General features: G+C 31.1%; 1 protein-coding gene across 1 annotated transcript in view; it reads left to right on the top strand.

Moving 5' to 3' along the window:
- The first annotated feature begins 518 nt into the window (after window positions 1-518).
- Window positions 519-26112, top strand: part of LOC129226294 (DNA-directed RNA polymerase III subunit RPC2-like) — a 43622-nt gene continuing 18028 nt past the window's right edge. The window contains exons 1-14 of the mRNA XM_054860898.1: window positions 519-530; window positions 675-764; window positions 3664-3728; window positions 6014-6089; window positions 8451-8551; window positions 10643-10852; window positions 11647-11728; window positions 13916-14065; window positions 16932-17051; window positions 18918-19103; window positions 20484-20597; window positions 22712-22912; window positions 24129-24291; window positions 25302-25455. Coding sequence (XP_054716873.1) covers window positions 519-530; window positions 675-764; window positions 3664-3728; window positions 6014-6089; window positions 8451-8551; window positions 10643-10852; window positions 11647-11728; window positions 13916-14065; window positions 16932-17051; window positions 18918-19103; window positions 20484-20597; window positions 22712-22912; window positions 24129-24291; window positions 25302-25455 — 1724 coding nt within the window. The remainder of the gene's footprint in view (window positions 531-674; window positions 765-3663; window positions 3729-6013; window positions 6090-8450; window positions 8552-10642; window positions 10853-11646; window positions 11729-13915; window positions 14066-16931; window positions 17052-18917; window positions 19104-20483; window positions 20598-22711; window positions 22913-24128; window positions 24292-25301; window positions 25456-26112) is intronic.

Genomic DNA, 26112 nt, shown 5'->3' with positions numbered 1-26112 from the left:
TTGGTAAATTAAATTACTAACAACCACCTGGTGACAATAACTCAATTTTGATAAAATGTGCAGATACCATATCTGTGCTTAGCACAGCAGTACAGCTTAGGTCCCCGTTAAGTCTAAAGTTGGCCATGTTTATACTGTATATATCTAATGCTGTCTAGTGTTTTCCCCAGACTAACGAAGGGGCAGGGTGTTTGCAGATGAAATGGCACTTTAATTCACTTTTATCACTTTTTATCTTTTTAATAGAAATATTGTAGTACAAAAGATGCTTATTTTTAATTTTCTGTAGACGCATAGATATAAAGTTTAAGTATATTTCAAAAGGAGTTAGTTCTTTAAACAGTTGATAAAAAGCTTTTAATGTTTAGTGTAAAAAGTTACACTAAAAACTTAAAAAAAATCAGATTTACATTCAAATTAAACTATGGAAAATGAGAAAGTTAGATTTAAGGCTTGTGTGAATCTTTACTTTTTGGAAAAAGTTTGCTTTTGTGATAAAATTTTGATAAAACTTCAAAATGACGATGAGAGTGCATGAAAAAAAAAAACAGAAAAAAGGGCAGGGAGCATCTTGCGGTACTATAAAAGGGGCAGGGTGCAGCACCCCGAAACATTGCTCTCTTATTTTGTCTTTGCATCCAATGTAAATTACAATTCAACTAATTTTTTTTCAGGATAAAGCTAAACTGGTTCCTGCTTTTCTTAAGACAAAAGGTCTTGTGAAGCAACACATCGACTCCTTTGATCACTTTATTAATGTTGAGGTGAGTATGTTTTTGTATTCGTCCAGAGGCTGAAATTCTGGACTTGATTTGCTTCAATTTCTCTTATCCCTTCCTTGATCGTAGTCTGAGTAGGTTAAACATGCCAGCAAAAGATCCGCAGCATTCTTGAGAAAACACAAAAATCCACCTTTTTACACATTTGTTAAATTATTACTATTTTAGATTTGTTTTTTAAAGTGAAACTTATGGAATGACTTTGAAGTTCTGATCCTCAACCTTTTTGTGTGACGGAAGTGATGTAGTTGTTTGTAATTGTTGCCAAAAGCAATAGTATAGTGGATGCTGGTTAATTGAATCAACAGGTTTAATGAATCAAATGGTCAGAAAGGGAACAAAACCCAGCTTTACCAGGGGTCTGGCCAGAGGATATTTGGGTCCGTTAACGGACCCTTCACAAAAATCCGATCAACCAAAACGGACCTTTCACAAAATCCCGATCAAACAAAACGGACCTTTCACAAAATCCCGATCAAACAAAACGGACCTTTCACAAAATTCTGATAAACAAGATCGGATGTCAAATTGTTTATTGAAAGAGCAAATCTGAAAGCAAAATAACGCATAATTCTGTGTATAAACCGATAATTTTTGGAACCTTTTTTTAAGTCAAATTAGAGGGATCAGCTTATACAAAATCGGCTAATTTTGAAAAAAAAAAAAAAAAAAATCGGCACTCTTGGGATGCTCCTGCAAGCGATAAATAATTGCTACTGCCAAATAAATATAATGGTTGTTTGTTTTATCACAGCTAATTAGCAGCGGTGTTTTTGTTAACTTTTCTGAAAAGGCATTGGTAAGCACTTTTCTCCGCTCATGACTTAATAAACAATAATAATATATATCTGCGAAATGAACTTAGAACTGCAAAAGGATAGTAAAGGTGAGGAAAAAATATGATCGCTTCAGATAGTGTTACCAACTTCAAAATTATCACCACTTAGCGTCCGGCGTTGAACCTTTATAATGACTCGATTAGAAAATATTCTCATCATTTTGCCAGCTTGTCAATATTTGCGTTTTTACGGGTGCGGGTGCGATGTTTAATTGTTATTTTGGGAGAAAATTATATGGGTTTTGATTTTTCGATGCTAACACAAGGATGATTAACTTTAAGTAAACTCTTTTAATTACCTTTTTTTTTTTCTTTAGATGTCTACATTTTGAAAAATGCAATCTTTTAACATCCGATATGAGAATCATATTTTTTTCTTTTTTCAAGCTAACTTAGCTTTAATAGGATTCAAATAAATGAAAAGTCTCTTTATTTCTGTTAGAACTCTCATTTCAAGTTTTTAAAGCAAAATTCCATTTTCTGTTATGAGTCAAAAATTAAAATGCTAAGTAGATGTTTTAATTAATTTTATTTTTTGGGTCAACTGTGTCCAGAGATATTAATGATATGTTTATCATAGGACTCTAAAATGCAATTTTAAATTAATTTTATCAAAAATATTTCTTTTACAAGCCGTTTTTATACTTTTGATGCCTTCACTTTGAGAATTGCGATCTCTTTGCATCCGCTATGGGAATCCGATTTTTCGAATTTTTAATGATTATTACGCTTTGTTAAGAGGTAAACCATTGAAATATCTTTTTATTTTTGTTTAAATCATGGAATTTATAAGTTTTAAACGAAATTCTGTGCTTTTTAAGAGTTTCTTGGGTCAAAAAGTTGAATGCTGAACCCTATTCTGAATTTTATTTTATTTATTTATATTTTTGTTACAATTATTTTAAGTACTGTACAGAAATATATCTAGTATAATTTAACATAATGTAGAATGGTAGATAAATATTTATACTTGAAAGAGCGATGCCCCCCCCCCCCCCGCCAAATATTAGTAAAAAAAATCCATAATGATTTTCTCGACGTAGAAGAGGAAAACTTTAAGTTTAATTGATGCAGTTTGTGCCATCTCTAAATTCTAAAATTTCGTTTTAACAAAAAGAAAAAATTTTTTTTTTTTTTTGCAAAATTTTTTGATTTTTCACAAAATTAATTCACTTTTCACAAAATTATTTGATTTTTCACAAAAAACGGACCCTGTGAAAAAACCTGGACAGACCCCTGTTTACTGAATTAGCCGCTTAATGGAATCAAAACGTTTTTGAACAAACATGATTCAAAGAGCAGCAGCCACTGTTATTGAAAAGTTAGTTTTGTGAATGAATTTAACAAATTAATTTTCAGGCTGAACCTAAGCAAGCATATATTTGGATTTTGTTCATTTTAAACTGTTCAAACGATGCAGGTTTTCGAAGATTTCTTTGATTCAAGTCAAGTCGTTTGTTTAAAAGTGTAATCCACGTTGCTTAAGTTCAGCATTGAAATTCATTTGCCAACTTTTACAACAAATTAACTTTATATTTACTATTGTTTTTCATTGCTTTTAGCTGCAATTGAAATGTTGATTTCGAGTACTGTGTTTACTCGTTGTTCATAAACTATTTTCTTCATTAAAGTATAGAATTTTGTTGTGAATATGCCTAAGTCAGGCACAGAAAGAACAAGAGTGTAGTGTGAGTGTCGGTGAAGTGACAGTTCAGAATGTAAAAAAAAATAAATAAAAAGTTTCACTTTTATTGTTTGTCTTTATGACATACAATGTTTTACATTTTTTTACTCAAATATTAAGTTGAATACAAAAATGCCATTGAGATTTTTATTTTATAGCTTAAGGATACATTGTAACTTGTACTATAACTTGCTCAAGCTCTTCCAATGTAATCTTGAACCAACATTTATGTACCCAATTCTAGTAATCTTTGTATGATTCTTAATAAATTAGAACTAGATTATTTTGCCTATGCATTTAAAAAGTTCTTATTGCCTTTTTATGATTCAGTGTCTAATATTTAAAAAAATTCATTTTTGCAGATAAAGAAGATTGTTAAAGCTAACGAGAAAATCATATCTGATGTGGATCCATCTTTTTATATTAAGTAAGACTTGCTAGTTTATTCCTCTAGCCCAAAAATTTTTAAAAGTAAAGTCTGTCTACAGTTTAATCTTGGACCATCCTTTTTCATGTTCATGAAAAAATAATTCGGAAAAATAAAAATAGTGAATGCACAATTTTCTTATGTTATTTGTATCAAAGTCGTTGAATATCTACAACTACGGTAAAATAACTTTTAATAGGAAAGTGCTTAACATGAAAAAGTGTTAATACAGAGTGATGCAGAGATCTGAATAGTATATTGTGCAATTTTTTTCACATCTTTTAACACAAAAAATTATGTTGATCTCTTTAGTTTGTGCGATTGAGGGTATTTATTTACATTCAAATGTGTTTATTTGAACTCTTCCAAATCAACTTGAAGGGTTTTCTTTTTTAACTGTGTCACAACACAATTGACAATGTTCTGATTATAACTTTCCTGGCAATAAGTTCACGTCTACATATTGTGTTCCAATTGTTCGGAAAAGCGCATACTGGTTTTTAAAGGCTGAGTTAACCTTGTCTATCCCATTAATCAAAACTGGACCTAAGCCGTGGAAGTGTGGAGTATCACTGAGCTTCTAGTTATCGGACAGAAAACTAAAAATACTCTTTAAAATTCATTACAGTAGAGTCTTGAAAATCCATGGTAATTGGGGCTCATGCCACCTTGGATTATCCAAAAAATTCTTCCAGATTAAAGTTTGACTCTTTTCAGATGGCAGAAGGAGGAACGCCTTTTACGTCTTTGCACAAAGAAAAAGAAGTTTTGTTTTCAAGAAAAATTTATCACTGAAATTTCAACCTAAATTTTGCTTGTTAACACTTTCAGGTCTGAGCTATTTCGACTGAATATCTCCTTCTAGACTGGGGTTTTTTGGCGCTTTGCATGTTTTTTTAAAAAATACTTGGAAGATGTGTATTTTAGTAATTTTTATTGTATTACATATTTTCTTTCATAATAAAGGAACTAAGGAACTATTTGAATGAAATAAAAATCATTTTTTAATAAGAAATTGTTGAAAAAAGCATGTTTGAAACTTTAAAAAAAAAGTTCTGAATAGGAAAACATAGTTTTTAACCATAAAAGTGTACCCAGACTCAATTAAAAACTTACCTGAATCTTCAACAAATATCTGAAAATAGGCTTAATTTGAAAATAAACATTATTTAATAAAATTTGCTTTTGTATAGTACATTTCAAAGCACAAACTCGAATCTAAACCCCCTATTCTATCACGATTCATGTAATTATTTCTGCCTAGTGCTGTCATCTCTCTCTCTCTCTCTATATATATGTATATATATATATACATATATATACATATATATATATATATATACATATATATATATACGTATATATATATACGTATATATATATATACGTATATATATATATATATATATATATATATATATATATATATATATATATATATATATATATATATTTGAAAGTAAAATGTTCCTAGATAGTATCTAAAATGGTTAGAAATGTGTAGAACTCGTACTTTTATAGCTAAGAGAGAAAAAATTTGACCCTGAGAGAATCTTGGGCTTAGTTCCCTTCACCAAAAAGCGGCAACCCGAGTTATACTCGGGCATAGACCTCAAAGTGTTAATGATCTCTAAACAAATTTTGACTTTTTTTTGCTTTCAGGATGTCAGTATATATTTGTGTGTGCAATTTGTAGGCAACCAAACATACATTTTGACAGTGCTCGAAATTATTTCGATGAGTTTTGTAAATATGTTTGCATCTATGTACACATGCGAGCGTATGTATGTAACTTACATACAGTTAGTTGTAGAAGGTGTGTACGACTCGTGGGGTGTCAAGTTCCAAACCTTCTTTTTTGACTCCTATCAATTATTCCAAAAGGCATGTTTACACGTTCTTTGTGACTATTAATGTAAATTTTACTCATCAAGTTATTGTCTTCTATCTTTTAATCCATATTTTGTTGTCTATGAATATTATGTGTCACTTAGGGAGTGTTGTTGACAACAACCTTTCAATGGATTTTTTTATTATTTACTGTATGTTCTTAAATAAGTTTAAAAGTAACTGAAGATTTTTTTTCCACAGATTTTAATGAAAATTTATTTTTTTTGGAACTAAAAAATGTAACTGAACTCACTAAGTAAACACCTTGATTAAGCGAAACCTTGAACTTTCGAGACTCAGATTTTTGAGACTCTACTGTATTTTTGTCCATGATAATGATTTATATCAGTAGTAAATGACTGCAGCGATTGACTTTCTTCACTGTTATTTTTCAGGTATTTAGATATAAATATTGGAAAGCCTGTAATTGAAGAGGGATACCATATGGTTAATTTGACTACTCCACATGAGGTAAGTCTCAAATAATTTGTTATACCTTTAAGATGAAATTTATTCTTTTGTGAAGTTATATTGTTAAATCATAAATTCTTATTAAGTGTAACGTCATTAACCCTGGAGAGAAAAATTTCAGATCCAAATTCGGTCATTTTTACCTATTTATTAGTGCTAAATTATCTTGAACAGTGATTTTGAATTTTGTTGTATATACAGTAGACCCTCGTTTTATGTGGGTTTATTTTACTCGGATGAGTTTTGGTTTTACGCGGATGCGGCTATGCAAACAGATAAAATTGTCCCCTCTCTCAAAATCCAAACTCCTAAAGATTGCAGATTACACGTAATCAACTGCATTTTGGCATGCTAATCATCGAGCTTGGGCCACTGGAGACATTTTATGTGATTGGTTCCAGAGCTTCTTCCAGAAGTAAAGTTACCGAACTCACACAGTTCAGAACTCAATGGAAGAAGAGCTTTTAGGAGTGACACAGGAGGCCAAAACCAACGAGGATACTGACGTGGGTGACACACAACCAAAAATGTTCACATTGAAAATGTTGAGCCATTCCTAGACAATAGAAATCTGATTTGTTAGTGAAGGAAGATTCTATCATGGAAATGACACAAGTGATCATGGATGCGCTAATGTTCTGCAAAGAATTACAGAAATAAATTCTTAATGACTGCCAAAAGACTATCATAGCCAGCTCCTTTTTATAAACAGGACATTAAATTAATTAGTTTTCTTTTTATGCATGTTGTGCATAAGTCAATTTAAGTACACTTTAAACTCATTATACAATTATTCATCACTAGAATGACGTATTTTGTTATCTACAAAACCAAACTCCTATTTTAACACTAGTATTATGTCTCCATTTATGCGGTTTTGATTCACGCGGCATTTCCTAGGAACGTAACCCCTGCCTAAAATGAGGGTCTACTGTATTTTGACTTTGGTGTGTTTAAAATTTTTCTACCATATTTTTGCAAATATAACTTTTAAAAAACATTTTGAAAAATTTTTAAGTTAATATATTTCTCTATTGTTATTTCTCTTTATTTTATTTATTAATTTATTTTGCTTTGATTATCTGTAGCCTAAACAATATAGACTTATTTTTCTCAATTTTCTTTCAAGTATTTTATCTTAACTTAATTTTGCGAGTTTGTAATTGTAAATATAATTAAGCAAATAGTGAGTTTGAATGGAACATGTTACATGCTGTTTGTAGAATTTATCACTTTATTTTTTATTTATATCATCAAAACAACATGAGTTTCTTTTTTTTTTTTTTTTTTTTACACATTGAGATTTTTTTCAATTTGACAGCTGCATTTCCATTTTTCAAAACTTTAGTCAAAATTTACTTGTGTTCACATAAGTTAAATGTAGCTTTCAAACAGAGTTTTAACTCTGGAAGCAAAAAAAAAAAAAAAAACAGATTGTATTTAGACAGAAATACAATGTTTTTAGCGCATGACAAAAACGATTGTTTGATTTGTTTTTGACAAAATTTGCCTCTAAATGCTGCTTAAAAATAATTTCTTGCTTAGTTACTTAATTTTTTGAATTAATTCTATGCCTATGTATTACATAACATTAAATTTTAAGCTAGCCATTTTTAACTAAATAACTAAAGTGTATAATAGCTTGTTAGAATTTTGCAATAGCAAATTCTCATTTCAGTTAACAGAAGTATTATCAAAAACCATTTTGGATATTATTAACCAGTTAAGTTTAGAATTCTGTTTTTGTCTTTTTATTAGTGAGTAATTAGCAAATGAGTAGCATTATTTAAAACTCCATCAAAAAAATTCAAATTTCTCAAAAATGTAAGTTTTTTTAATGAACACACAATCACCCGTTTAATACAAAATTAAATTTTTTTTAATAAAGGATTTTAGTTTGACTTTGTATTTGATGAGTTTATTTTTGATGATAATACAGTGAAATCCCCTTGCAACAAACTTAAAAGGCCATAAATTTTATTCATTGTAATGGGAATTCCATTGTAATGCAATCCAAGCAATGGCCTGGAGGTTAAATTGAGACTGAAATTTTATTTCGTTGAAACAGAAATTTCATTGTATTGGTTAGATGAACAATCAAAATAGAAACATCTTATGCTTAAGGGAAATATTAGTAAATTGATGCCCTCAAAAAGCTCAATTAGTTCAAAAGTATCACTCAACATGTTTATTCATTAAGTTCTATGATTAAAAATAATTTAAAGATTAAAATTTAATTTTTCTAAAAAGAAAATGCAATGCAGAAAGACTTTTGAAATATAATGTGCAAGACTTGAATAATGCTTTTCAAGTATTCAGTATCGAAATGAGTTTTTAAAAAATACTTCAATTTATTTTTAGTGCCGTTTACGAGACATTACATACAGTGCTCCAATAACCGTAAATGTAGAATATGTCAAGAGTCAAAAACGGTTCATCAAAAATGACCTAAACATTGGAAAGTATGAATTTTTATGTTTTATATTTTTTAGCGAAATGATAGTTATAAAAAAATAGTTTGTTCTAATTTTCATTTATTCTCCATATGATATTTTACAAGTAATTTTTTTTTTTTTGTTTAAGACTGTTTAGCACAGAAATGAAATACAGTAAACTCCCGATTATCTGTGGAATAGTGTAGCATGGTAACTGCAGATAGTCCAAATAATAGGTAAAAAACAATACTGCTGTGCACAATAGCTAAAAAAATATGAATAACTTACATATATTTAAATTATAGCTGAAAACATTGCTATATTGCATCTACTAACATTGAATATGAAATATATAAATATGTAAAAGCTCAAAACAAACAGTAGCACAATCATAAGTATAATAATTTATTTAATAACCGTTTAAAAAAATTGTAAAAAGACCCGTGGATAATATGAGCACCGATAATCCAGAGTTTACTGTATAAGGACGTTATAAACTTTTACTCCATAGTTTTTTATAGTAATTCTATCAGAATACTGGTGTTAGTTTCTAATATAATTTTTTAAAACTTTCAAGCACAATAGGACCCTGTACTTCATTTTTTATGCATTTCTGCAATTTGAAAAATTGTTTCAAATATGTGTTAACTTATTTTATTACAAAACCTAATGATTATTTTTACTATTCATGTAATTGAGTTATAATTTATAATAACTAAAGATCAAAGTATAAAATTAGGGGTATGTTTTAATATTTTATTGGGAAGGTTTCTATATTTTCTTTAAGAAATCCCTATACTTCTTATTATATTTTTGGCAAATGTCCTTTCTAGGGCTCGGAAAGTTCCTTTGAGTGCCTTTTTTGCACTCTTTTTAGAACAAAATATATACATATGTTTAATTATAATATACCCTGATAAGAGTGGCTAACCCTTTTGATTGTACTAAATTTACACCCCATTTCAAGTGCCAAAGGCGGCATTTTTCTTGCTTAAAGAATACTTAACTAACCTTTTGAGGTTTGAACATCAAATTTCATCACAATTGACATCTCCTTACACAAAAATATTACTGCAACTAAAATTTGAACATTTTAGTATTTTTGCTCGATACTTTGAAATTTTGAGAAACACATTTCTCACAGAATATGTTATTTGATTTGAAAAAAAAAAAAAAAAGTAATGTAAATGGGGTTTGGTTACAACTGAAGTGCCCTTCTCAGTCAAAATTATTACCACATAATGATAATTCTCTAGTATTATATTTTCATCCATATTTTTAATGTCTTTTAATTCTTAAATTTAATTATTTTATTTCTATTTAACACAAACTGCCGAACGGCAACACGTAATTAAAAAAAGTGAAAAAGACGCACGAGATTGTGTTCCACGATTTTGGTGAGGAGAAAATAAAAATGACGACTTCTTGAAGTATATGTGATGTAAATAAAGTTTTGTCGATTTTTATAAAATAATGGAGTCAAATTCTTATACAAAATTAGGGTGTTGTTATAAACCTTCACAACTTAGAATTTATGGTTCAAATGCTGAGAAATTGAAAATTTTCAACATGGGAAAGTTTTGGGGGTAAACAAATTTAAACTATATGTGTCTTTTGTAGATAAAACCAGCCATAAATAAGACAAATTTCTATGTGCTAAAAAGTAAAATAAGAAATAACTGCATCAGAAACCACAAAATGCATATAGCTGCAGACACGTGTTTCGGCATTACATAGAATGTCTTTTTCAATGCAAAAGAAATTAGCTTATGGATGGAAACACATCCGACAAAAACCATTTTTTCGGATGTCCTTGATATGTATCTGCAGTAATCTACAATTTGCTTTTTGACGTTGTTATTTCTTATTTTATATGCCACAAATGTTGCAATTGCTGAGGGCCTAAGGGAGATCCGAAAAAGCGCATGAATGATATTTGTCATAGTTTTGTTCGTCTTTTAAAGAGCCCCAAAAATGCATTGCAACGGGCCCACAAACCTGTGTATATTTCAGTGATCAACGATTGCAAAAGTCTTGTCTATTTTTGCTTTTACAAGAAAATCTCTGATAATTATCCTAAAAATGACTTCCAAATATAACAATAATTCTGCATTTTAGGATGCCCATTATGCTACGCAGTTCTAATTGTCGCCTGCGTGATAAAACACAATTTGAGCTTTATAATCTGAATGAATGCCCCCTGGATCCGGGCGGCTACTTCATCATTAATGGAACGGAAAAGGTAATTCTCATGCAAGAACAGCTGTCCAAAAATAGAATGATTGTTGAAAAAGATAGGAATGGTCTAATAGCCTGCCAAGTTACTAGGTTTGTAACTAATTTTGTTCCTTTTATTATTGGAGCAGTTTTTTCTCCCTAAATCACTAAATTGTTGTTCGCATTGATCCATTAGATTTTCATTGTTTTCGAATAGGCAATCATAAGTAAAGCAAAAATATGTATTGGTTTTCTTGTCTAGAACTATTCAACTTTTTTTTCAACTCTCTTTTGTGATTGTGAAAACATTAGTTGTTGAGTACGAAGAGAAATGGTTATTGTTTCATTGCTGGAATTTCTTGTTTGCATTTTTTGCTATCATTGCTCTACCATGAGGCAGTTGCTTGAGACAACCCTGAAATATATTTCATGTATGCCCAAATGCTTAACATTAACCCACATGACAATTACCTAAATGTTAGTTGAATCAAAACTTTTTGCTAGTTAATTAAAAATTATAATTTCTCAAGTTTTCAAAATTAAATGTATTTTACTTTTAATTATACAATAAGTACACCAGCATAATTTATAATATGTTATTAAAATAGTCATCAAGTGACTTCATTTTAGGCCATCAAAGGTACTTTAGAAATCTATTCTCATTTATTTTTTTTAATTACATGTTTTTAACTTGATGTCCCCTGCCCCCATTTTTTTTCTGCTACGCATGTACTTGTTTTCATTGAGATAGCTAATTTTCCTATGCCTTTTTTTGCATTTAAAAAGTTATTGTTTTTTTGGTCTCGTCGTTATCGCTCCCCTGCTTTAAATTCATTCATTTCTTATGAACTGTGCTCTGTCGCATCGAACATCCTTGCTCATTTTGTATTGTTTTTCTCTTTAAGCTCCACACATGAGAAGAAAACGAGAACCAATATAATTACAAAGAAGGGAAAGTTTTACATGAAGCATAATAGCTTTGCTGATGTAAGTATGAGGGTCAGTCAATAAATAATGAGGTAGAGGCTATAAAACAGATTTTATTCGTCATTCTTCAAAAATACTGACGGAAATTGTTTAAACACTTACCCCTCTGGGAAATTAGTCGCATAATTCCGGGCTCATAAAAGTCTTTTGGCTGCTGCTGGAACCAATTACGCACGCACTCCTTTACTTCATCTTCCAAATGAAATAGTTGTCCCCGAAGTGCCTTCTTGATTTCCTCAAAGATGTAGAATCATATGGGGATAGATCAGGACTATAGGGGAAATGTTTCAAGACTTGCCACTTACATTTCTGCAAATGTTCTTCAGTTGCATTGGCTGTCTGTGGTCCAGCATTATCATGCAACAGGATGTCAGCACGTGAAAGTTTACTGGGACCATACAGAGACAATGCAAATAAAAAAAAAACTTTTGGAGAAATTCAAGTTGAAAGTCTTCAACCTATATAACTATGACCTATATAACTATGGTCTTGAACTCTATAGTCCAGATCTATCCCCATATGATCCCACATCTTTGAAGAACTCAAGAAGGCACTTCGAGGACAACGATTTCAGTCGGACGATGAACTAAAAGAGTGCATGCGTAATTGGTTCTAGCAGCAGCCAAAAACTTTTATGAGCACGGAATTATGCAACTAATTTCCAGAAAGATCAGTGTTTAAACAATTTCGGTCAATATGTTTGGAGAATGTCGAATAAAATTTGTTTTATAGCCTCTGCTTAGATATTTGTTGACTGACCTTAATATTTATTTGCATTCAATGCTTTCTAATTTGGTTTTTAAATTCTTGCTCTCACAATAATAAAATGAAATTGACTTTTTAATCTGAAATTACTTCCGTGTTTACCAGGCAATTATTGGCCTACTTACACCACGACACATTAGATATGAATTAGATTTGTCAAAACATAAGAAAAATAGGAATTTAATTGTGGTAGAAAAGAAAAACAGTGTTGTGATGCATAAACTTGCAAAACTTGTATTTTTTGGTGTTGTAAACTATCGATTGGCTGTCTGTTCTCTAGTGTTATCATGCAACAGGATGACAGCACGTGAAAGTTTACCGTAACCACACATAGCCCATGCGAAAAAGGAACTTTTTCAGAAATTTAAGTTGGAAACCTTGAAACCCCCCCCCCCCCCCATAGTTCAGGTCTATCCCCATATGATTCAACACATCTTTGAGGAACTCAAGAAGGCACTTCGGGGACAACGATTTCATTCGGACAATGAAGTAAAGGAGTGTGTGCGTAATTAGTCCCAGCAGCAGCCAAAAGACTTTTATGAGCCCGGAATTATGCGACTAATTCCCAGAGGGATAAGTGTTTAAAAAATTTGGGTCAGTATTTTTGAAGGATGTTAAATAAAATCTGTTTTATAGCCTCTGCCTCGTTATTTATTGACTGATCCTAATAGTTATTCGCATTCCATGATATTCTAATTTGTTTTAAGTTTTTGCTCTCACAATAATACAATGTAATTGAGTTTTTTATCTGAAATTAAAAAGTGAAATCTGAAAGTTTCATCTTTCTAACGTTGTAAATTTCTAAGCGAATAAAATTTTTTGTCTATTTTTAAAATTGATAGGAACCTTATTTCTGGATTGACCCTCGGATCATCATATGTGTCCAAGTTATAATATTATAATTGTTTTTCTGAAATATAGGAGTTCAGAGTTGTGATGTCCTTTTGTTTTATAACACTTTTCCATAAGTAGTCTAAATGCATAACAGTCTCACCATTGACCCTGTAGTTGCAAATTCTAAGGCACAACTCTTTGATGAGTATTGGTGTCATACTGTCACATATGTTCAGAGCATCAGGCCTCTTTCATATGCCATTGTTATGAAGATGTTTGAAAATATTTCATTTGTTCATTTGTTGTAAAGGTATAATGAAAGACAGAAAAGCCAAGGTCGATTTTCAAATGCAAAATGCTGTGAATTGCACACAACTCTTTCAATACTTAATCATCAGTTGAAAATACTGAATCTTTTGTACATCACATCCTGGTTTGCAAAACCTGTAATATATTGCTTTTCAGTTAGTATGAAAAAAAAAAAAAAAACTAACGCTACTTCTTGAATTCCTTTTCAAGGCTCTGCTGTAGAAATGTTTTATAATAGTTAAATATTTCTTTAAAAACGTATAAGTTTTTTTATTACAGGATATACCTATAGTTATTGTATTTAAAGCCATGGGGTTTGAGAGTGATCAGGTCATTGTTCAACTGATTGGAATGGATGAAATAACTTTGACAAAACTTTTCCCATGCATTGAAGAATGCAGAAGAGCACAAGTATTTACCCAATTACAAGTAAGGCTTCCGCATTTTGCAATCATGTGTGGGGATAAATCTTTTGACAGTTGATGTGATCAATGGGTTTTTAAGTGTTTTAAAGTGATAAAAATCCTTACACACGCAGGGTTTCCAACCTTGTAAGAACTATTTGAGGAGCATCTGTGATGATTTAGCGGAGCATTTTGAAATTTTGCGGAGCAGCTCAGTATTTTGTATGTAAATCAATACAAAAAATTTAAACCTCTTCTCTAAAAGTGTTCTTGAGCTTTGAAACCTGTTCTAGAGTTTTGTTTCTTTGAGCTCATTTTAAATAATTATTTTTAATAAAACAGCTTTAAACACTATGTCATGTTTTGAGTATAAGCATCTTTAATTTCCCGTATTTGCATGTCTGTCATAGCAAACTGGGAAAATATGATAAAAATAAATTTAATTTTATCAAAATCTTTGGTAACACCAACGAGGAAATGCAGAGCAAAATAACTTCTTTGTAGAGCTGCAGAGTCTCGCTTTTTTTGCGGAGTAACTCTGCAAAAAAAAGGCAACCCTGCATATGGGAATTCTTTTGGTATAACATGGATATGATATTGGTTTTCACTTTTGCGATTTTTCATTTTGAGTTTATTATTGCTTTTTTTTAGTAAATATAAATCCATTTTTTATTAATGTGTAAACCTTAAGAAAAAATGCATGTCTTGGAAAATTATCCTTATGATTTTTTTTAAAAAGTTTTTACTGTTTTGTGCTTATATATATCTTAATGTTATACTGGAACTAATGTAAATCAGCAAAATTTAAAGCAAAAATTGTTATTTCTGTTCTTTTAAGACTTATAATTTTTTCCATGCTTGGAATATATCAGTGGTATCTCCGAAGAGGGTATTAAATATATACATATCTGTTAATATGTCACTCCCAATGTAAGAATATCACAACTTTAGATCGATTCATTTTCCTGAAGAGGCATTAAATTGTTCTAACCCTATTTTTAAGCTGTGGTGTGCAATAAATTCTCATTTATCTCAGCTTGAATAGCATTTTAGATTATATAACCTAGTATGGATATTATTGTGTAAAACTATATTTATTATTTTGTGCAATTATCTTAGAATTATCTCTATTGCAGGTATTACTAGAATTATTTCAATTTTTTTAAGTAATAGAGATACAGGTTTGTCCTGAGTACACAGAACAATTTGGCAAAACATTCCTGACAATAATTCTGAATTTATTGCCATTTTTCATTTTTTGAGTTATGACCCTCTTGTGACAAATTGCTTTTAAGGAGAAAAATTTTATGACATGACTAATTATGTGTATCATTTTGTGATAAATGACTTAACATTTGAATTAAAAAAAAATAAAAACCTTTCAAATTAAAAAAATCAAGCAGAAATAAATACCTTGGAATATTCAAAAGATGCATTTCTTTTTAAAACGTCATAAAATAATAATAATTATTATAGAAACATTTAATCTAAAACTTCCAAAAAAAAAAAAGACTCTTGTTCAGCCGAGAATGCTATAGATTAATTTTGGATATTAGGTAACTTATAGTTGCTTACAGATTGAGTTTGTGCCTCTCAGCAAATAAGACTGTCTTACTAAACTATGTTGCAAATATACGCTGGGGCTTACTTTTAGTTCATGCCTTATTTTCATGCATATTTTATTAAATATTTCCTCCTGCCCAGAAAAGAAAAAAAAAATATTTATTCATGTTCAAGAAATTTGTTCAAATTTAAGAAATATGCTTATTCCAGTTCAATACATTTATTTCTCTTTGATAAAATTCAAAAAATGAAACAAAACCCTTAATACAAGCATGTCTTCAAGCACAGATCTAAGGAAGTCATAACCTCCCCTTAAAATAACCTTCACTTTCAAGAAACTACAGGGAAGGGTCATAGAGCTCTATTTATGCTGAACACTTCTGTCCCCTACCGATTTCTGTAGCAAGATGTTTGTTCTTTCATATGATGATCAATCTTAATTACAACTGAAACCATGCTAAGGCCTGTTTTTTTAGGAGATTTTTTTTTTGGGGGGGGGGGGATACACTGATGTTATTTTCTTTCTCTCTCTCTCTCTTTTTAAATTCACAGCTTTCTGAACTTAATTGGTGACTAAATAACTAAATTCCTCATTTTTTAATTTAAAAGTACTATCTAAACTTTTCATAGTTTACATATGCATCGGATGTTAATAATATGTCATTCAGAAGGAAATTAGAAAATGTTGTTTATTAAAAAAGCTTAAGTTTTACAAATGTAAATATTGCTTTGCTTGTTAAAATTGAAGTCAAAACAAAGAGTAAGAATAGGTGCTTGTTAAAATATCACTTTACTTCGGAATTGTTTTTCACTGCTTCTGAAAGACTGAGTTGTCAAAGTATTTTTTGAGTTGCATGGGAGTTGCTGAAGAAACAAATGTACATTTTAACCACTCTAGTCTCTGCATTATTGCTCACAAGTTGTCTTTTTTCTGTACTAAATCAATCATTCTCTACAACTTTGTAGCTTTTTTCGCCTATCTCGTTTCGTTTTCCACATAAAAATGCTAACTCTTCAGTTTTCCACTTGGTGGTGCTGTAGGTGGTTATATCCAGCAGCCCATTGCTACTTTGTTATACCTAAATGTTCCTTTTTTAATATAGCTACAGCCATCCTAAAGTAAAGAGTAAGGGACTTTAGTGGGCATACTGAACATAGTGTGAAACCACTCTAAAACTACCATTTATCTTTACCTACTTTCCTCATATTATAAAATATCAGAGAAATGTCTTTATGCTTTTGTTTTATGTACAGTCTATTGTTCACTTTATTGTGTAGCTTTATTATGCTCTTTTAAACAGCAGATTAAATTAATTGAAATATTTTAGGCACTTCGTTACATGGGCAGTAAACTGCGTCAAAGAAAGATGTGGGCTTCTTCTCAAAAGAAAACTCCTATTGATGAAGCTAGAGATCTTTTAACCACCACAATTTTGGCACATATCCCAGTAAGTTGAAACATTTCAAAGCTTATCTTTAAAAATGACAATGGATTTGTAATGATTTTTTGAAAATATAATGAAAAGAAATGGATTTCAGCTTCAGAAATGTTCATCCGTTTTTTTTCTTCACCTTTTAAACTCACTTTCTGCACTGAAAAAGGGTAAATGTATCCCAGTGTGAAAACACATGTTTGTAATAATTTGCAGTTAAATTCCTTGGTTCAAAGAAAAGGACAGCTCCCCTTTTTAAAATTTTCAAGAATCATAAAAAAGTTTTAAAGATTCATTTTTAAAGGTTGTTTCTTTATCTTTAATAATATGTTAAAATCTGCTTCTATGATATTGATTTTCATGATATTTTAATAAAATATTACCTATGTGCAATTAATTGTTACATATTGGGAACTTTCCCATTCTTTGTTCATAATACATATAATAATCCAAAAAGAAAAGATTTTTTAATAATGGTTAAAATAATATCTGGTTATAATATAAGAAAACATTGTGTCATGTGTTAAAAAGTTTCAAAATAATACAACAAAATATTTAGTTTTTTTTCTTCTTTACTTTCCCTTGAAGGTCAGCTTGTTACAGCTCCTTTCCTTTGTTATCTTATGGAATGTTGGTTGGAGATGTCTTATTCTTGTGCAGAATTAAAGCAGGGATCAATCTAGATTTTACTTTTAGGTCCGCTTTTTGTGGGAAAAAAAGTAAGAATTTTTTGTGAACTCTTTCCCCTTTGTGAAGAAAACTATTTTTTTGGCGTTTTTCCTTTGCGTTTTTTGTGAAAAAAAATGCCATATTGTAGGATGTTTAGGCGTCACAAATCCAATCTGAAACCACTTTGGCCTGAAGGACTTCACTGGGAATGGCTTGAAAGCTGGAAGTTTTTTTTTTTATTGATTGTTTTGCTATTTATAAAGCCTAAAAGTGGTGAAAAAACTTACATTAGAAATTTTGTGAAAGGTCTAATTTTCGTGAACTAGCTGCTTTTATGACATAGAATTTTGTGAAGGGGTTGCAAAGTGGCAATTTGCGTTTGAATCCACCCCTGTAATGTTAATATTTTTCTTCTTTTATTTCTCTGTGAAACCCAATACTTGCAAAAAGTGTATTTCTGAGGTCTTCAATTTTTGTACCTCGTTGGCATTTTTTCTAGTCATATCCTGCAAATATTTATTATTATATTTCTTTTTGGACAATTAGCTTTTTTTCCTTAATGATTCTACTTTTTGCCCTTTGGGAGTGTCAAAGATGGTCCTGGAATCAACCGTTTCTGTATGCTATAAAGACTGGTGACTTTCACCGAGGTGAACGTCTAAAAAAATTTTGCTATAAAATTTGCCATTCAAATCACAGAACTGCTCTTGAAATGTGCTTCTTCTTAGTAATCCTTCTGGTCTGAATCAGATAACCTCTTGTGTTTGTTTGACTTCATGAAGATGTAATGTAATAGTCTACTGAATGAAATATTTGCCATTGATATTGTCGCATAGATGAAGCTATCGAAAACAATGTGAAAGCCAAATGAAGGGAATACTCATTAGTCTCAACTCGAGATCTTGATTCAGAACCACGAATGAAAGTTACATCTGCTTATATGCAACTTGAGAAAATGCTGGAACTTTCCAGACTTGGAAATATACAGAAATTAATAGAACATTCGAGAAAACACGGGAAACAGCAAAAAGGAAATTTTAGTAAAACTCACTTTACCCTAGTTGGGATTTGAACCCGGGTTGCTCACATGGCAGGCGAGAATTCTACCACTGAGCCACCGTTATCCACGGATGGGAGGTACGAACTTCGCTACAATATGATAAAATTTGTTTTCTATTTCTCAATACATCAATCAGTTCAATTTTGCTTTAGGTTGAAGATTTCAATTACAAGGTGAAGGCCGTGTACATGGCTATAATGATCAAAAGGATTATTGCTGCTGAGAAGAACCCCAAGCTACTTGACGACAGAGATTATTATGGCAACAAAAGATTAGAATTAGCCGGCTCCTTGCTGTCCTTGTTATTTGAAGACTTGTTCAAAAGATTTAATTCCGAAGTAAGTGCTGTCTATTGCCTATAAATTTTATATGGTAATCAAAACTTGATTGTTTCTTTTAAACATTGGAATGAAGCCCACTGAATCCAAATTTTAAAGATTCCAAGAAATCAAGAAAAATTGTTTTAAGCAATTTTAAAGGTACTAGAACAGTTTGCAAAAACAAAATTTTAAAGTTATGCTCTTTTTCCTGTCAATGAATATATATTTATAATACAGTCAAACCTCATAAACATCTTACATCATTTAACATGAAATACTTGTTTAGTTCTGTGAGTTAAAAATCACTGATTTATGTATTGGATAGGATGAAATACTGCTAACAGTAAATAGTTATTGTGGGTTTTACATTGAGGAGAGGACATTATTTTCTTTAGAAAATAATGAGATTTTTTTTGTTCTTTTGACCACTGGAGAGCACAGCAAAGTTACTTTTCTTACAGCAAATTTCCTGAAGAGTTCAAACTGAAGAGAACTTCAAACGTGTTTCTCCTGTAAAATTTCATTTCTTTGTATTGTGGCACTCTTCTTCCAAATGAGTGGTATGATGTCTATATTCCAATCCCTTGAGTGAAGTTATCGCATACTTTTGCTAGAGAACTCTTTTAAGTGCTTATATTCTAAGTTATTTTGTTATTTTTTAATGTAACAACTTTCACGTCATGCAACAATGGGGTTGTTTCCTTCAGTCAAAAGCACTACTTTTTGTCACTGAAATTGATAGAATAAGCAAAAAAATGTAACATGGACCCAGAAAATACTTTCATTTTCGCAACAGTTGTTTTTAAATTAATTTTTTAAGATGTCCGATTTTTCAAACAAGGCATGGTCTTGATGACGTCACAAATGATGCTCTTTGGGGCATCTTTCTACAGCGTTTCCACGTTATGATAATCAAGCAGCGAATTAAAATTGCGCTCTACGCTTGCTATCAACCCTATCGTTGCCAATACATGTGAGTAAAGATGCAAATTAAATATTTTGCTCAGTGAATGGCAACACTGAATGGCACTTCATCATTTGTGATGTCATTGGACAGAAGGGTAAACATTGAAAGCTTACTGATTTAAGCAATTTTTTTAAAAAATATTAAACTTTCAGAAAAAAAGACTTTTAAAATTTTGGAAACAACCCCATTATGTTCGTTTTTTAAATTTTTGATAAAAATTATTGATTGTATCATATACTGTTGGCTGGTTAAAAATATTGACTAGTAAGATTTCTGAAAACTCCCCGCCCCTTTTAACCAAGGAACCAAATGTTATTTTCAGAGGGGAAAATTACCTATTGTATATATATATATATAACCTTGTTGTAGGTTTTTTCAAACATATTTCATTGAGTTTCTATAAATTAACATGATTTTCTTTTTTTGTGCAGCTAAAGTTTGTAATTGATAAGTTAATTCCAAAGTTAAAAGCTGGTCCATTTGATCCTCTGAAGCACATGAAGCCAGACATTATTACAAATGGGTTAGTCAATGCAATTGCAACAGTAAGTATCATCATTACTGTTCAATTGTTCAATTATTTGATTTGTGTAATTCAATATTGTGTGTGTTATTCAATATTCAATTTGTTTGCTTTGTTTTGTGATTTTTCCTTACTATTAATTCAATGAGTAAAATGAATGACCAACTTAGACTTGCACACAAAATTATTATTCACCAGTTTGTATTTTTGAAAGTTTATATTGGTTGTCTAGGTTATTTATATTTCAGGGGATAGTTTTTAACTTTAAATTATATGTAAGTATAGGCAGGGTTTGCCCAACTAGGGGGTGTTTATGGCGCAGGCTGCACCATTAAAATTTTTAGGAAGGTTGTTAGAGGTATTTTCCTCCCTCTTAGGGGGGGGGACTCTTGTTTTGGGGGTCTTAGATACTTGGGAAGAAGGGGGGTACCCCTGATATAAGTGTATATGTATTTTTTTTTTTTTTTTAATTGAAAGAGGAACAGATGTATAGAAGCATTTTTTCAGAAGCCTCAAAGTGTAAAACTAAGTTTAAACAAAGATGAAAAAAGTATCAATCCTCAAAAAAATGTGTAAAAGATAAATAGCCGAAATAAAAGTAATGAAATTTAAAATAGAATTTAGAGCATACTTGCTTCAAAAGACTAAAACAGGTATTCCATCAGATTAAATGCAATCAGTAGAAAGTAGCTACATCCAATCCTAGTGTTATTCATAATACATTTGAAAATGTTTCCAAAAAGTGAAAAAAATTAACAATGTTAAACATCAATTAAAAATGTACTGTAGTGTCAGCATTAAGCTGCTAGAAACAAAAACAGTACAAAATTATACAGGAAAAACATAAATTATCAAGAAATTGCAAAATGAGAAATATAGCAAAACATGAAAAAATGGGGGGGGGGGGGGGGGGACCGAATACCAAATAATACCAAAAAAAGCGTGAAGCAAGGACTAATATGTCATCAGGGGAAAGATTAACCCCTACTTCACAAAGCTCTTTATGTGCTGCATGTGGGAAGGTCCCAAAAACATGCAACCTTCCACAAGATCCTTAAAACACGAACAGAAAAGGAACAAAATCATTAACTTGTTAAAATAAAGTCAAGAACTGAGTTTCTATTGATTTCATTAATCAAAGTATTACAAAAAAAACTTAGATGGAAGGTACAGTAGACCCTCATTTTACACAGGGTTTACATTCTACGGAAATGCCGCGTGAATCGAAACCGTGTAAATTAAGACTTAATATTACTGTTAAAATAGGGGTTAGGTTCCATTGATTTTTAAAAAAAACTTCATTTTACTGATGACTAATTGTGTAATAAGTTTTAATGTATTGATTTCTATGAACAACATGCATAAAGAAAACATAAATTTACTTTGTGTTCTGTTTATAAAAAGGAGCTGGCTATACGTAATAGTCTTTTGGCAGTTATTAAGAATGCTGTTATTAAGAATTTTTCTCTGTAGTTCTTTGCAGAGCATTAATGCATTCATTTCCATGATAGAATCTTCTTTCCCTAACAAATCAGAAAGATCATTTCTATTATCTAGGAATGGATTAAAATTTTCAATATGAAGGTTTTGGTTGTTTGTCACTGATGTTGGTTTCCTCGTTGGTTTTATCCTCCTTTGTCACTCCTAAAAGCTCTTCTTCCAGTGAGCTCTGAACTGTGTGAGTTTAATAACTGTACTTCTGAAAAAAGCTCTAGAACCAATCTCATAAAATGTCTCCAGTAACCTAGCTGGATTGATAGCATTCCAAAATGCAGTTTACTACATGTAATCTGCAATCTTTAGGAGTTTGGGTTTTGAAAAAGGGAAAATTTTTTATCTGTTTGCATTGCTGCATCCACGTAAAACCGAAACTCATCCATGTAAAATAAAATAAAGGTGTCAAATCTTAAACCGCGTATAATTTAAAACCGCATAAAATAAACACGTAAAACAAGGGTCTGCTATATTTGAATTTCATGAAATTTGTCGATTAGCATGGAATTAAAACGATTTCTTAATGCTTTTTTTAGATGAGCCGTAGTACGTTTGAATGGGGGGGGGGAGGGGTATGGTGATTTCAAGAATTGTTGCTGTGAAAGCTGCTTCATTCAAAAATTCTTTATCTTTCATCCTCAGGGCAACTGGACTGTGAAGCGTTTCAGAATGGAAAGAATTGGGGTTACGCAAGTCCTGTCCCGCCTCTCTTACATCTCTGCCTTGGGTATGATGACCAGGGTTAACAGTCAGTTTGAAAAGTCACGTAAGGTCTCTGGACCTAGATCCTTGCAAGGTTCACAGTGGGGGATGCTATGCCCCAGTGATACTCCTGAAGGAGAGGTGAGACATTTTTGCTTTGTATTGTTCAAAAATCTGTAGTAATGGGGCATCTACTGATAAATATGTAATCACAGTTCTATTCTCTAAATGTTGAAACAGATAACTTTTAAAATTGACCAATGAATAACTTGGAAAATGATTTGTTTCAGTTTAGAGCCATTTTAAATAAACCTTTTTTTTCAATAAAATGTGTCAATTTGAACTGATTTTAAACAATATGAGACACGATTTACCTGCAGTTAAAAGAAATGAGAAATCAGATTTTTTAGTAAATAGTGTTTAATTTATGATTTGAAACAAAGCGGGAAAGGGAGGAGTTGCAGAAAGTTTGTTTTTGTGATGAGCCCATGTTTAACTGGAGTGAATGCGAGTATTTTTATCTGTTATTACGAATTCTAATTTATGAAATCAAATGCATGAGGAAAACAATGGCTATGAGGATTTTCTTTAAAAAATTGAATTTTCCAAAGGAAAAGCAATTAGTTTAATGATTTACTAAAACCACAATGAAATAAGGGTGATTCAGGGCTAGCTATTTCATTAATTATAAGTACTTATAGAATCACAGAAAAGCAAAATACTGTGAAGTACAGTAAAACTTTGATTTAACGAATCCCAATTTAACGATTTCCTCAATTTAATGATGCACAAGGGTGCCAATATGCAAAATTTTAAGGGGGGGGGGGCTCAGAAAATTTCCCCATGGTTTAGCCGAATATTTTCCCCATGGAAACCGATTTCAGTACAGATTAGAGTTGTTAAAATTTGACATTTTTAATAACTTATTCATTAATGGCTGGAAAAGAAATTTTTATACATTTTTGCAAAGAAAAAAGCACTAAAAGCAAGGAAGTTCTCATTTCTAGGGGGGCTTGAGCCCCCCTTGCCCCCCTATATAGGCGTCCTTGATGATGCATTTCACTGCTCCGGATTTGTCTGCATTGAATATCTATGCTTGATTTAACGATATCCATGATTTAGCGATAACTTTTTCAGTCCCTTGACAATCGTTTAATCGGGGTTGTATTGTGTGTCAAGACTGAAAGCAATTTTGTCCCATGAAGAGAAAGAGCAGAATTTTCTGTCTAAAATATCATCTATTTTACTGTTGGATGTGAGTGTTTCATTTTACAATCGTAAAAGAGATCAAGAATTATTATTAATTTTCATTTTTTGTTTGAGTTTCATTTCAAGACTTGAAAAAATGTTTTTGCAGGGTTGTGGTTTGGTTAAAAATTTGGCTTTGATGACTCACGTTACTACAGATTTGGAAGAGGAACCGGTCGCTGCATTAGCATACAATTTAGGAGTTGAAGATGTTTATTTGCTTTCTGGTCATGAGTTTTCAGATCCTAATACTTACTTGGTATTTGTGAATGGTAAGAAAGTTAGTTATCCAATTATTCTATTGATTATTATTGAAAAATTTTTTTGGCCACACATATTTATGTTATATAGTAACTGATTTAATATAATACGGTACTGTGCTTTAAATCTGGCGTCCCCCCCCCCATCATCTAAATTTCATACTTTTAATGCGTTTCCTAAAATGTAGTGACAACAAGCTAATTTTTAAATACTAGTTCTGACAAGTTCCAATAATCTGGGATATGTGTGACTAGGGATGTACCCAGGGCTGTGGAGTTGGAGTCGAACTGATTTTGGGATAAAGGAGTCAGAGTTGAGAGTTTAAAATTTCAAGAGTCAGAGTCTGTCCTTTTCCTCCAAAGTCCGCAACACTGCCAATACTAGTGGAGTCGGAGTTGGACAAATTTTAGGGTAAAGGAGTCAGAGTTGAATGCTCTATAATTCCCAGAGCCAGAGTCTGTCATTTTTCCTTTGACTCCGCAGTCCTGGATATTATAGTACATTAAACTATGTATTAGCTGAAATTCCATTTATGTACATGTTGGGTACTAAAATAGTGTTAGCTCTTTTATAAAAGATATTTGAATGTATGTGTTGACAATGTATTGATTTGCACTTTGATACTGCATGACATAGAGCATGAGTTTTTTTTTTTTTTGTAACAAGATAGCAAGCAGTAGATCATTTGAAAAGAGAACAATTGATATGATCAATATCAAAGCTCAAGCCTCTGGTTTTATTTGGGCTGCAACACTTATGTGGTTAGATGGTGTTAAATGAGCTCTTGTAATCATTTTCACAATTGCAAATTGGGAAATTTCAAGTTCATTCAGAAAATTCCTGACAGCTGAATTCATTGCATTTAAAGTGTGGTGAAATCACTAATTAGAACATATTCCGCCACTTTTGCCTCAACATCATTTTTCTAAAATTCAGCTTTTGTAACTTGTTTTGTATTTCAAGACTTGATAAAGTTGTGCCATAATGAAGTACACATATAATTACGTTTGTTTCCCTCCAGGTACCTTGTTAGGAATCCGCAGAGGCTACAAGAAACTGGTCCATAGTTTTCGGCTACTGCGTAGAAAAGGGAAAATTCATCCGTTCATATCAATCTTTCCAAATCATACACAAAGATGCATTTACATCGCGACTGATGGAGGCAGACTTTGCAGGTTAAATATTCTTTTGTTTTCCAGATCAATTAATTTAAAATACGAACCCGTTTCTTTATCAAATTTATTTTATGTAATGTTGTGCCCTTTTAAAAGTACAATGCCAATGTAGGCACTTTACACTATACTGCAGAAGGTTTAAGTAATTCAATGTATATATATTTTTTTCAAACTCTATTTTTATTTTAATTAGAAACTGTCCCATGTTTGAAAAATTATGCATGATGATGTATGCAAAAAAAAAAACATGCTTTAAAATTTTTTTAATAAAAATATTCTAGGGCCTGTATAAATGTTCTTAAACTACTAGTCATTAGCCCTTGAAGCATGTTTTATTCCTTTTCTCATGGTTCCTAAATCAAAGAGCAAACATGTATATGAATAATGTAATAAAACAGTATAAAATATCCAATTTTGTGCAACTTAAATCATAAAACTTACAGTCAGACCTTGATTTAACGAACCTCTATTTAACGAATTTCGCAATTTAGTGAATTTTTCTTTTTCACCCGGCTAAAATGATGGCAAAAAACCCTACTTACCGAATAATAAACCCCACATTAAGGAATTATTTTAACAGCCGAAAATTTTTTTTGTTAATTTGAGTTAGGAGATATCGTTTTCCAAATGATATTATCCATCTTGTCCAAAGCAGAA

The sequence above is a fragment of the Uloborus diversus genome, chromosome 7, assembly GCF_026930045.1.
Source record: "Uloborus diversus isolate 005 chromosome 7, Udiv.v.3.1, whole genome shotgun sequence".
Lineage (NCBI taxonomy): Eukaryota > Metazoa > Arthropoda > Arachnida > Araneae > Uloboridae > Uloborus > Uloborus diversus.
This window is presented reverse-complemented; position numbering and strand designations above follow the sequence as displayed.